This window comes from Hemiscyllium ocellatum, chromosome 6 (genome assembly GCF_020745735.1).
Source record: "Hemiscyllium ocellatum isolate sHemOce1 chromosome 6, sHemOce1.pat.X.cur, whole genome shotgun sequence".
In the NCBI taxonomy this organism is placed as follows: Eukaryota; Metazoa; Chordata; class Chondrichthyes; order Orectolobiformes; family Hemiscylliidae; genus Hemiscyllium; species Hemiscyllium ocellatum.
This window is the reverse complement of record NC_083406.1, coordinates 84500790-84514483: the sequence shown is the minus strand read 5'-3', so window position 1 is coordinate 84514483 and position 13694 is coordinate 84500790. Positions and strand designations below refer to the sequence as shown.

The window sequence follows — 13694 nt, the reverse complement described above, 5'->3', positions numbered from 1 at the left end:
TACGTAGAATTCAAAAGTGACTGATTATTCAATAATCGGTATATTTCCACCAGTATTGATGATGTGGAGGCTAGATCACTGAAATTTTTGAAACTGGAGGTTAATGACTTTTTAAAAAAAAATCAGGCAGTTGAATGCTTTAAGGAGCCGGCGCACAAGAGGAGTTGAGACCTGGAGTAGATCAGCCATGACCATATAGATTGGCCGGGCAAACTTGAGGGGGCAAATATCTTGTTGCTCCTTTTTCTTATTAAGTGTTGGCTTTTTGCTCAGTGGTAGCTCTCTTAGTTCATTGAATCAAAAGGTTATGTGATTCAACCTGTATTCAGGGCTTCAGTACATATTGTGCACTAACTATTCAGTGCAGTGCCAAAAGAGTGCTGTAGTGTTTGAAGTCCTGTCTTAGATGAAGTGCTAAACTCAATGTTCCATCTCCTTCTTACTGCGATCTAAAAGATATGATGGCAGAAGACCATGAGAATTCTCCAAGCTACTATTTATACCTCTGTTTAAAGGGATAGAACCGATTATTTAACTCCTTCATGTTTGTGAAGTTTGCAGCAGACTTCCTGCTGCATTTGCCTATTTATTAGTGACCGGTGTCAAAATATTCATCAGTTATGTCACATTCTGGGTTCTCCTGACACTGTGAAAAGTGATATGAAAGGCTTATTTTTAACCATTCTTCAATATTTATTCCTAATGCAATTTTAATTTTCAGGTTGTATGACAAAACGACCTGATTGTATTATAAGGTCCATGTGTGCTCCACTTATTTAAGCCCACATTTTCCAGATACTTACTGAAAAAAGACACTTTTTGTCAAAGCTTTTTGCTTGCACTCATCAAGACAATTCAAAAGAATATAAATGTTAAGGGCAACAGCATTTTTATCATGTATGGACAGTCCATGTCGATTAATTAAAGTGGACTCAGATTGGTGGAAGTGTTGTCATGGAGAATGCACCAGTTAGATGATGACTGCCAAATAATTGCTAAGTTTTGTTCAGTCGAAGCCAGGCATGTTGATTTTAATTAGTCAAGGCTTTGTCCTGAAGAATGAACCAGAGAATGGATGCCACCTATCTTGCTGAGTTGAAACACATACAGTATATGTGCACATTTTGTCTATCTGCAAAGAACAGAGCCCTATGTATTAATATTTGCAGCTTCCAGTACGTGCAGGCAAACCACACTGTAAACCTGCCTGGCAATTTTAAATTCTGAGCACAATTGTGATTATTTAGCATATGTTGTCCAACTGCAGAAATGTTTTGACAAAATGTGTATTCTTTCTGCATTGCTCAAGTTCAGTACTCATAAACAACTATTTTCCAGATACTGGATTGGCATTTTGCTATTACAGTGTTCCAATGTGCAGGACAATGAGTGATCATTTGGAATAAGTATAAACCCCTAGCTGCTTAAGCTCAGATAACAATGCAGTATAAACCCATCATTTAGGCAATACTGTTATTTAAAAGATGCACTAGAGAGACAGAAAGGTAGGATGCATTTTCTTGTACTTTATTGAGTTTGTAGCCATTAGCTAAAGAAGTCTTGAAATCTACTCAGATGCACAGTTGGCCATCCTTTTTAAAATAAATTGTATAAGCACCAAAGTTCGACATTTAATATTAATAAAAAAAGCCATAAGCGTTTGAATGATGTGATTCAACTGAGTAATCCAGTCCTTTGAAGGGAAATGGAATATTGTATGATGAACAAACTTATTGTCTGGCCACTTATGGCATGCACTAACATGTATAAACAAAAGTCATTCAATTCCACCTCCACATTGTTCCAATATTTAGTGCACAATCAGCTAGGCCAATCTAGCTTCCCTTAGCAAGGAGAACGATAAACACATCATTCACAGTGACAGGTTTTTTTTCATTGATGCACTATGGTAGTACAATGGAAGAGGTGGAACACAATATAAATGGCTACCGTCTTCATTTATAATTATTTATACTTAACAAAAATTCATTATCTGCAATGTATAGTGGCAACTTTCTAAACAAAACATTAAAGTGTACAACTTTTTTCTAAAGCTTTAATAACAAAGATTTATAGTTAGATATCTAATAAATCAAAATCATTTTTGTGGACCCCCACTTCCCACAATCCTCGCCAGGCAGTGTCTGTGGCCACACTTGTTAACACTTCACTGTCACATGTAAGAGCCAACCACAGTCAGAGCTTTAACACACTGGTTGCTGTGTGAACCATGGATTTCCTTGTCATTTATCTTCAGAAATCCTTTAGCAGTTTGAGCACAATGACGTTTTGACAGAGTTCTTCATCACCACCACTGCATTCGTAAACATTCCTCCCAAGACCTTTGAACAACGTGCCAAATGTTTCATACAAAAAAAAAGCAAATAGTAAATCACCACTGGTAGAAATAGACTGCTGCTTAAAATGAAGCACATATTCACTGGGATGTGGTTCCTGTCTGCGACAAATTCAGACCAATTGATGTAGCCCACAGTTTGCCATAGTTGGGCTGAGAAAACCATATAATCCTGAAATTTCAGGCCTCGGTAGAATGTATCTTTAGCTTGAAAGAGTCAATGGAGAAGGATAAAAAGGCAGACATTCCTGTGATACCATCAAGATGTGTTCTAGACACAGTTCTGGAAAGAGAAAATTACAGTCAATACAAAGTCAAAAATAGGTTTTCACTGACACGTTGGAGAAAATTAATGGCTAACCTTTTCAGCACATCAATCAAGCCAGTTTAAAACAAAACTTCCTTTATTCCAATACCAGTAACAACATGTTCAATTTGACATTTCTTTTCCTTCATTTTCGGGGTGTCGCTGGCCAGGCCAACATTTATTGCCCATTTCTACTTGCTCAGAGGGCAGTTTTGAGACAACCACACTGCTGTCACATGTAGGCTGGGCAAACTTTCCACCTTAAAAGACGTTAGTGAAGCAGATTCTGTTTTGATTGACAATTGGCAATGGTTTACACAGTTGTCATTATGCTGGGTTTTTATTTAATTTAAAAGTTTACCATTGGCAGACTAGAATTCAAATTCACGTCCCCCCAGAACACCAGCATAAGGTTCTGGATTGCCAGGCCAGTGACATTACCACAACACCAGCACCTACCCTTATATTGAGCAATATGATGCTCTCTCTGCACCAGCCTTTAAAATGAAATACGTATTGTTTTGAAGCACACAAGACAATGTGACACTCTAATTAAAATGTATAGACGAGGCATTCTATAAACATTACTATTAGTAAGCCACTATAAGTATCTGCCACCACTGGTTACAGACTTCAACCTTCCAGATTGTGTGATGCCCTGACTTTAGAATGCTTTTTATACAAATTTGAACACACTCAATTACTTGCTTTGAATTTGAACTATTTGTAATTGAGGATAGTTCATAGGATCATAGAATGGTTATAGTGCAGAAGGAGGCTCTTTGGCCCTTCAATATAGGCTCTCTAAAGGAGGAATTCACGTTGTGATATACCCTCACCATCTATTCTCATGGCCCCGCACTTTTATCCTTTTCACGTTATAATCCAATTCCTCTTCAATGCAATGGCTGGACACGTTTTCACCACTCTCACAGGTAATGCATGCTGGATCCTAACTATAGGTCAAAACGGAACTGGCAGAAAGGGCATTGGTGACCACTAAGCAGAGTACAGGAAGGCAGGTAGTGCAGGGGTCTCCTGTGGCCATCCCTTTCTACCAGACGTACCAATGTGGATACTGGTGGGGGAGATGACTGCAAGGAAAAGCAGTGGAGCCAACTTCATGATACCATGGGTGAGTCTGCTGCCCCAGATGGAATGAATGGCTGTGCTATATTGGTAGACAATTCAATTGTAAGGGGAACAGACAAACATTTCTGCAGCCTCAGGAAGAGACTCACAATACCTCCTTACAGTGTTAAGGGGATGGCATGTTGCCTCCCTGGTGCCAGGGTCAAGAATGGCACTGAATGGCTGCAGGGCATTTTGAAACACAAACAGACTGAAATCGTAGTCCATTTCGTACTGGTAACATAGGGCAGAAAAAGGGATAAGGTCCTGCAAGCAGAATTTAGGGAACTAGAAAGTTGATTTAGAAAACGGGATCCAGAAGGTCTGGATAATTCCTGCTAATATGCCTAGTGATTTTAGAAATAGGAGGCTAGTCCACATAAATAGGTGGCTGGGGAGATGCTGCTGGGGGGAGGTGGGAAGGGGCTTTAAGTTTCTAGGACATTGGGCCATTTTTGAGTGTGGTGGGACCTGTAAAGGGCAGACGGATTGCATCTGTTCTTTCCAGAGAGGTTAGCTAGTGTTGTTGGGGAAGGTTTAAACTAGGAGAAAGTGATGTCTGCAGATACTGGAGTATCAGAGCTTAAAATGTGTTGCTGGAAAAGCGCAGCAAGTCAGGCAGCTTCCAAGGAACAGGAAATTTGACGTTTTGGGCATAAGCCCTTCATCAGGAATGGGTTTAAACTAACTTGGTAGGGGGGGTGGGATCCAGAAAGCAGTTCAGCAGGGCGAGATGAACAGCCAGAATTAGAAGAGACAGAAAGGGAGTCAAGAAGTTATCAAAATTATTGGCCAATTGCAAAGGAGTTTGGCAAAGTTAGATGGCATTTATTTTAATGCCAAGAGTCTGGCCAGCAAGAGTATGAATTGACAGAACAAATTAAAACAGGAAGTATGATGTCAGTGCAGTCGCTGAGACAAGGTTGAGAAAGGGGCAGAGACTGATAGCTCAATATTCCAGGATATAAAGTCTTCAAAGAAGACAAAGGGTTCACGCAGTATTGATCAGGGAATCAATACAACAGTAAGGAGGATGGTTTCTCCATTGGCTCCTCAAGTGAAGCAATACGGGGAGAACTTCAAAACTGAAAAGAGACAATCACAATGCTGGGAATGTACTGCATTAATACACCGAGAGAAATAGAAGAGCAGATATATAATCACATTTCAGAGAAGTGTAAAGTAGGGAATTTCAACTTGCTCAGCATTAACTGGGGTAGTCGTAGTTTGAAAACTTTAAAAGAAGCAGAATTCTTGAAATGTATCTGGGGAGCTTTTTAAGCATATACACACAAGGCTCCACTGGAGAGGGTGTGGTCCTGGATTTAATTTGACAATACAAAGCTAGACAAATGGTTGAAGTATGGTTAGTGAAACTGCCCTCAGTTCCCCAGGGTTAGTGAAACTGCCCTCAGTTCCCTGTGTCAGTGAAACTGCCCTCAGTTCCCCCGGATTAGTGAAATCGGCCTGGGTTTCCTGGGTTAGTGAAACTGGCCTCAGTTCCCTGGGTTAGTGAAACTGCCCTCAGTTCCCCCGGATTAGTGAAATCGGCCTGGGTTTCCTGGGTTAGTGAAACTGGCCTCAGTTCCCTGGGTTAGTGAAACTGGCCTCAGTTCTCCCGAGTTAGTGAAACTGGTCTCAGTTCCCCTGGGTTAATGAAACTGGTCTCAGTTCCTCCATGTTAGTGAAACTGGCCTCAGTTCCATGGGTTAGTGAAACTGGCCTCAGTTCCCCAGGTTAGTGAAACTGGTCTCAGTTCCCCTGGGTTAGTGAAACTGGCTTCAGTTCCCCTGGGTTAGTGCAACTGCCCTCAGCTCCCCACGTTAGTGAAACTGGCCTCAGTTCTCCCGGGTTAGTGAAACTGGCCTCAATTCACTGCGTTAGTGAAACTGGCCTCAGTTCCCCGGGTTATTGAAACGACCCTCAGTTCTCTTGGTTAGTGAAACTGGCGTCAATTCTCTGGGTTAGTGAAACTGGCCTCAGTTCCCCCGGGTTAGTGAAACTGCCCTCAGTTCCCTGGGTTAGTGAAACGGCCCTCAGTTCCCTGGGTTAGTGAAACTGGCCTCTGTTCCCCCAGGTTAGTCAAACTGCCCACAGTTCCCCCGGGTTAGTGAAACTGGCCACAGTTCCCCAGGTTAGTGAAACTGCTCTCAGTTCCCTGGGTTAGTGAAACTGGCATCAGTTCCCCGGGTTAGTGAAACTGGCATCAGTTCCCCCGGGTTAGTGAAACTGGACTCAGTTCCCCTGGGTTAGTGAAACTGGCATCAGTTCCCCCGGGTTAGTGAAACTGGACTCAGTTCCCCCGGGTTAGTGAAACCAGCCTCAGTCCCGTGGGTTAGTGAAACTGACCTCAGTTCCCCGGGTTAGTGAAACTGGCATCAGTTCCCCCAGGTTAGTGAAACTGGACTCAGTTCCCCTGGTTAGTGAAACTGGCGTCAGTTCCCTGGGTTAGTGAAACTGGACTCAGTTCCCTGGGTTAGTGAAACAGCCCTCAGTTCCCCTGGTTAGTGAAACTGTCCTCAGTTCCCCCAGGTTAGTGAAACTGCCCTCAGTTCCCCTGGTTAGTGAAACTGGTGTCAGTTCCCTGGGTTAGTGAAACTGGACTCAGTTCCCTGGGTTAGTGAAACAGCCCTCAGTTCCCCTGGTTAGTGAAACTGACCTCAGTTCCCTGGGTTAATGAAACTGCCCTCAGTACCTCAGGTTAGTGAAACTGGTGTCAGTTCCCCCGGGTTAGTAAAACTGGTCTCAGTTCCCCGGGATAGTGAAACTGGCGTCAGTTCCTTGGGTCAGTGAAACTGGCCTCAATTCTCCCGGGTTAGTGAAACTGGCCTCTGTTCCCGCGGCTAGTGTAACTGCCCTCAGGTCCCTGGGTTAGTGAAACTGCCCTCAGTTCCCCCTGGGTTAGTGAAACTGGCCTCAATACCCTGGGTTAGTGAAACTGCCCTCAGTTCCCCTTGGTTAGTGAAACTGGCCTCAATACCCTGCGTTAGTGAAACTGGCCTCCGTTCGTCTGGGTTAGTGAAACTGGCCTCAGTTCCCTGGGTTAGTGAAACTGACCTCAGTTCCCAGAGTTAGTGCAACTGCCCTCAGTTTCCCCACGTTAGTGAAACTGCCCTCAGTTCCCTGGGTTAGTGAAACTGCCCTCAGTTCCCTGGGTTAGTGTAACTGGCCTCAGTTCCCTTGGTTAGTGAAACTGGCCTCTCTGTTCCCTTGGTTAGTGAAACAGGCCACAGTTCCCCCAGGTTAGTGAAACTAGCCTCAGTTGCCCAGGTTAGTGAAACTGGACTCAGTTCCCCAGGGTTCGTGAAACTGCCCTCAATTCCCTGGGTTAGTGAAACTGGCCTCAGTTCCCCCAGGTTAGTGAAACTGCCCTCAATTCCCAGGGATGGTGAAACGGCCCTCAGTTGCCCAGGTTAGTGAAACTGCCCTCTGTTCCCTGGGTTAGTGAAACTGGCCTCAGCTCCCTGGGTTAGTGATACTGGTCACAGGTCCCCCGGGTTAGTGAAACTGGACTCTGTTCCCCCGGGTTAGTGAAGCTGCCCTCAGGTGCCTGGGTTAATAAAACTGGCCTCAGTTCCCCAGGTTAGTGAAACTGGTCTCAGTTCCCGGGTTAGTGAAACTGGCGTCAGTTCCCTGGGTTAGTGAAACTGGCCTCAGTTCCCCCGGGTTAGTGAAACTGGCCTCAGTCCCATGGGTTAGTGAAACTGGCCTCAGTACCATGGGTTAGTGATACTGGTCACAGGCCCCCCGGGTTAGTGAAACTGCCCTCAGGTGCCTGGGTTAGTGAAACAGCCCTCAGTTCCCTGGGTTAATAAAACTGGCCTCAGTTCCCCGGGTTAGCGAATCTGGCCTCAGTTCCCCCGGGTTAGTGAATCTGGCCTCAGTTCCCCCACGTTAGTGAAACTGTCCTCAGTTCCCCCGGGTTAGTGAAAGTCGCCTCAGTTCCCTGGGTGAGTGAAACTGCCCTCAGTTTACCTGGGTTGGTGAAACTGCCCCAATTCTCCTGGGTTAGTGAATCAGCCCTCAGTTTCCCTGGGTTAGTGAAACTGGACTCAGTTCCCCTATGTTAGTGAAACTGCCCTCAGTTCCCCGGGTTAGTGAAACTGGCCTCCGTTCCCCTATGTTAGTGAAACTGCCCTCAGTTTACCTGGGTTAGTGAAACTGGCCTCAATTCTCTGGGTTAGTGAAACTGCCCACAGTTCCCTGGGTTAGTGAAACTGCCCTCAGTTCCCTGGGTTAGTGAAACTGGCCTCAGTTGCCCCGCGTTAGTGAAACTGGACTCAGTTCCCTGGATTAGTGAAACTGACCTCAGTTCCCAGAGTTAGTGCAACTGGCCTCAGTTCCCCAGTGTTAATGAAAGACCCCTCAGGTCCACTGGTTCGTGAAACTGGCCTCTGTTCCCTGGGTGAGTGAAACTGCCCTCAGTTCCCCAGGTTAGTGATACTGGCCTCAATTCCCACGGGTTAGTGAAACTGGACTCAGTTTCCCCACGTTAGTGAAATGGCCCTCAGTTCCCTGGGTTAGTGTAACTGGCCTCAGTTCCCGCGGGTTAGTGAAACTGGACTCAGTTCCCTGAGTTAGTGAAACTGGCCTCTCTGTTCCCTCGGTAAGTGAAACTGGCCACAGTTCCCCCAGGTTAGTGAAACTAGCCTCAGTTCCCCCAGGTTAGTGAAACTGCCCTCAATTCCCAGGGATGGTGAAACGGCCCTCAGTTGCCCAGGTTAGTGAAACTGGACTCAGTTCCCCAGGGTTCGTGAAACTGGCCTCAATTCCCCAGGGTTCCTGAAACTGGCCTCAATTCCCTGGGTTAGTGAAACTGCCCTCAGTTCCCTGGGTTAGTGAAACTGGCCTCCGTTCCCCTATGTTAGTGAAACTGCCCTCAGTTTACCTGGGTTAGTGAAACTGGCCTCAATTCTCTGGGTTAGTGAAACTGCCCACTGTTCCCTGGGTTAGTGAAACTGCCCTCAGTTCCCCGGGTTAGTGAAACTGGCCTCAATTCTCTGGGTTAGTGAAACTGCTCACAGTTCCCTGGGTTAGTGAAACTGGACTCAGTTGCCCCGCGTTAGTGAAACTGGACTCAGTTCCCTGGATTAGTGAAACTGACCTCAGTTCCCAGAGTTAGTGCAACTGGCCTCAGTTCCCCAGTGTTAATGAAAGACCCCTCAGGTCCACTGGTTCGTGAAACTGGCCTCTGTTCCCTGGATGTGTGAAACCGCCCTCAGTTCCCCAGGTTAGTGATACTGGCCTCAGTTCCCCCGGGTTAGTGAATCTGGCCTCAGTTCCCCCACGTTAGTGAAACTGTCCTCAGTTCCCCCGGGTTAGTGAAAGTCGCCTCAGTTCCCTGGGTGAGTGAAACTGCCCTCAGTTTCCCTGGGTTAGTGAAACTGGCCTCAATTCCCCGGGTTAGTGAAACTGGACTCAGTTCCCTGGGTTAGTGAAACTGCCCTCAGTTCCCCGGGTTAGTGAAACTGGCGTCCGTTCCCTGGGTTAGTGAAACTGGACTCAGTTCCCTGGGTTAGTGAAACAGCCCTCAGTTCCCCTGGTTAGTGAAACTGCCTTCAGATCCCCGGGTTAGTGAAACTGGCGTCAGTTCCCTGGGTTAGTGAAACTGGACTCAGTTCCCTCGGGTTAGTGAAAAATGCCTCAGTTCCCCTGTGTTGGTGAAACCGCTCTCAGTTTACCCGGTTTAGTGAAACTGGCCTCAATTATCTGGGTTAGTGAAACTGGCCTCAATTATCTGGGTTAGTGAAACTGGTGTCAGTTCCCCGGGTTAGTAAAACTGGTCTCAGTTCCCGGGTTAGTGAAACTGGCATCAGTTCCCTGGGTTAGTGAAACTGGCCTCAGTTCCCCCGGGTTAGTGAAACTGGCCTCAGTCCCATGGGTTAGTGAAACTGGCCTCAGTACCCTGGGTTAGTGATACTGGTCACAGGTCCCCCGGGTTAGTGAAACTGCCCTCAGGTACCTGGGTTAGTGAAACAGCCCTCAGTTCCCTGGGTTAATAAAACTGGCCTCAGTTCCCCGGGTTAGCGAAACTGCCCTCAGTTCCCCCGGGTTAGTGAATCTGGCCTCAGTTCCCCCACGTTAGTGAAACTGTCCTCAGTTCCCCCGGGTTAGTGAAAGTCGCCTCAGTTCCCTGGGTGAGTGAAACTGCCCTCAGTTTACCTGGGTTGGTGAAACTGCCCCAATTCTCCTGGGTTAGTGAATCAGCCCTCAGTTTCCCTGGGTTAGTGAAACTGGACTCAGTTCCCTGGGTTAGTGAAACTGCCCTCAGTTCCCCGGGTTAGTGAAACTGGCCTCCGTTCCCCTATGTTAGTGAAACTGCCCTCAGTTTACCTGGGTTAGTGAAACTGGCCTCAATTCTCTGGGTTAGTGAAACTGCCCACAGTTCCCTGGGTTAGTGAAACAGCCCTCGGTTCCCCCGCGTTAGTGCAACTGGCCTCAGTTCCCCAGTGTTAATGAAAGACCCCTCAGGTCCACTGGTTCGTGAAACTGGCCTCTGTTCCCTGGGTGTGTGAAACTGCCCTCAGTTCCCCAGGTTAGTGATACTGGCCTCAATTCCCCCGGGTTAGTGAAACTGCCCTCAGTTTTACCACGTTAGTGAAATGGCCCTCAGTTCCCTGGGTTAGTGAAACTGCCCTCAGTTCCCTGGGTTAGTGTAACTGACCTCAGTTCCCGCGGGTTAGTGAAACTGGACTCAGTTCCCTGAGTTAGTGAAACTGGCCTCTCTGTTCCCTCGGTTAGTGAAACTGGCCACAGTTCCCCAAGGTTAGTGAAACTAGCCTCAGTTCCCCCAGGTTTGTGAAACTGCCCTCAATTCCCAGGGATGGTGAAACGGCCCTCAGTTGCCCAGGTTAGTGAAACTGGACTCAGTTCCCCAGGGTTAGTGAAACAGGCCTCAGTTCCCCAGGGTTCGTGAAACTGGCCGCAATTCCCTGGGTGAGTGAAACTGCCCTTAGCTTCCCGAGTTAGTGAAACTGTCCTCAGTTCCCCTGGGTTAGTGAAACTGGCCTCAGCTCCCGGGTTAGTGAAACTGTCCTCAGTTCCCCCGGGTTAGTGAAACTGGCCTCAGTCCCATGGGTTAGTGAAACTGGCCTCAGTACCCTGGGTTAGTGATACTGGTCACAGGTCCCCCGGGTTAGTGAAACTCGACTCTGTTCCCCCGGGTTAGTGAAGCTGCCCTCAGGTGCCTGGGTTAGTGAAACAGCCCTCAGTTCCCTGGGTTAATAAAACTGGCCTCAGCTCCCCAGGTTAGTGAAACTGGACTCAGTTCCCTGGGTTATTGAAACTGCCCTCAGTTCCCCCATGTTAGTGAAACTGCCCTCAGATCCCCCGTGTTAGTGAAACAGGACTCAGTTCCCTCGGGTTAGTGAAAAATGCCTCAGTTCCCCTGTGTTGGTGAAACTGCTCTCAGTTTACCTGGTTTAGTGAAACTGGCCTCAATTATCTGGGTTAGTGAAACTGGCCTCAATTCCCTGGGTTAGTGAAACAGCCCTCCGTTCCCCTGGTTAGTGAAACTGCCCTCAGTTCCCCGGGTTAGTGAAACTGGCGTCAGTTCCCTGGGTTAGTGAAACTGGCCTCAGTTCCCTGGGTTAGTGAAACAGCCCTCAGTTCCCCTGGTTAGTGAAACTGGCCTCAGTTCCCCGGGTTAGTGAAACTGCCCTCAGTTCCCCGGGTTAGTGAAACTGGCGTCAGTTCCCTGGGTTAGTGAAACAGCCCTCAGTTCCCCTGGTTAGTGAAACTGCCCTCAGTTCCCTGGGTTAGTGAAACTGGCGTCAGTTCCCTGGGTTAGTGAAACTGGCCTCAGTTCCCTGGGTTAGTGAAACAGCCCTCAGTTCCCCTGGTTAGTGAAACTGGCCTCAGTTCCCCGGGTTAGTGAAACTGCCCTCAGTTCCCCGGGTTAGTGAAACTGGCGTCAGTTCCCTGGGTTAGTGAAACAGCCCTCAGTTCCCCTGGTTAGTGAAACTGCCCTCAGTTCCCCGGGTTAGTGAAACTGGCGTCAGTTCCCTGGGTTAGTAAAACTGGACTCAGTTCCCTCGGGTTAGTGAAAAATGCCTCAGTTCCCCTGTGTTGGTGAAACTGCTCTCAGTTTACCCGGTTTAGTGAAACTGGCCTCAATTATCTGGGTTAGTGAAACAGGCCTCACTACCCCTGGGTTAGTGAAATTCGCCTCAGTCCCTGGGTTAGTGAAATTGCCCTCAGTTCCCTCGGGTTAGTGAAACTGGCCTCAGTTCCCCCGGGTTAGTGAAACTGCCCTCAGTTCCCCCACGTTAGTGAAACTGTCCTCATGTCCCCCGGGTTAGTGAAAATCGCCTCAGTTCCTTGGGTGAGTGAAACTGCCCTCAGTTTACCTGGGTTGGTGAAACTGGCCTCAGTTCCCCCCGTGTTACTGAAACTGCCGTAATTCTCCCGGGTTAGTGAATGAGCCCTAAGTTTCCCTGGGTTAGTGAAACTGGCCTCAATTCCCTGGGTTAGTGAAACAGACCTCAGTTCCCCTGGGTTAGTGAAACTGGCCTCAGCTCCCCGCGTTAGTGAAACTGGCCTCAGTTCCCTGAGTTAGTGCAACTGGCCCTCAGTTTCCCAGGGTTAATGAAACTCCCCTCAGGTTCCCTGGTTAGTGAAACTGGCCTCATTTCCCTGAGTTAGTGAAACTGGCCTCAGTTTTCCAGATAAGTGAAACTGGCCTCAGTTCCCCGGTTAGTGAAACTGGCCTCAGTTCCCTGGGTTCGTGAAACTGGCCTCAGCTCCCTGGGATAGTGAAACTGGACTCAGTTTCGCCGGGTTAGTGAAACTGCCCTCAGTTCCCCAGGTTAGTGAAACTGCCCTCAGTTCCCCCAGATTAGTGAAACTGCCCTCAGTTTACCTGGGTTAGTGAAACTGCCCACAGTTCCCTGGGTTAGTGAAACTGCCCTCAGTTCCCTGGGTTAGTGAAACAGCCCTCAGTTCCCCGGGTTAGTGAAACTGGCCTCAGTTGCCCCGCGTTAGTGAAACTGGACTCAGTTCCCTGGATTAGTGAAACTGACCTCAGTTCCCAGAGTTAGTGCAACTGGCCTCAGTTCCCCAGTGTTAATGAAAGTCCCTTCAGTTTCCCCGGGTTAGTGAAACTGGCCTCAGTTCCCCTGGGTTAGTGAATCTGGCCTCAGTTCCCCCACGTTAGTGAAACTGTCCTCAGTTCCCTGGGTTAGTGAAACTGCCCTCAGTTCCCTTGGGTTAGTGAAACTGGCCTCCGCTCCCCGGGTTAGTGAAACTGGCCTCAGCTCCCCAGGTTAGTGAAACTGGACTCAGTTCCCTCGGGTTAGTGAAAAATGCCTCAGTTCCCCTGTGTTGGTGAAACTGCCCTCAGTTAACCTTCGTTAGTGAAACTGGCCTCAATTCTCTCGTTAGTGAAATGTTCTCAGTTCCCCAGGTTAGTGATACTGGCCTCAGTTCCCCCGGGTTAGTGAAACTGCCCTCAGTTTCCCCACGTTAGTTAAACTGGACTCAGTTCCCCGGGTTAGTGAAACAGGCCTCAGTTCCCCTGGTTAGTGAAACTCGCCTCAGTTCCCTGGTTTAGTGAAACTGGCCTCAGTTCCCTCGGGTTAGTGAAACTGGTCTCAGCTCCCCGGGTTAGTGAAACTGCCCTCAGTTCCTCAGGTTAGTAAAAAATGCCTTAGTTCCCCTGTGTTGGTGAAACTGCCCTCAGTTAACCTGGGTTAGTGAAACTGGCCTCAATTCTCTGGGTTAGTGAAATGTTCTCAGTTCCCCAGGTTAGTGAAACTGGCCTCAGTTCCCCCAGATTAGTGAAACTGCCCTCAGTTTACCTGGTTTTGTGAAACTGGCCTCAATTCTCTGGGTTAGTGAAGCTGCCCACAGTTCCCTGGGTTAGTGAAACAGCCCTCAGTTTCCCTGGATTAGTGAAACTGA

General features: G+C 47.8%; 1 protein-coding gene across 3 annotated transcripts in view; it reads right to left on the bottom strand.

Annotated features, from left to right (window-relative positions):
• Nucleotides 1-1506: 1506 nt before the first annotated feature.
• The window catches only part of tnfrsf19 (tumor necrosis factor receptor superfamily, member 19), a 94556-nt gene continuing 82368 nt past the window's right edge, over nucleotides 1507-13694 (bottom strand). For all 3 annotated transcript variants that reach the window (XM_060826087.1, XM_060826088.1, XM_060826090.1), the window contains exon 10: nucleotides 1507-2639. In XM_060826087.1, the coding sequence (XP_060682070.1) occupies nucleotides 2628-2639 (12 nt within the window). In that variant the 3' untranslated portion in view covers nucleotides 1507-2627. The remainder of the gene's footprint in view (nucleotides 2640-13694) is intronic.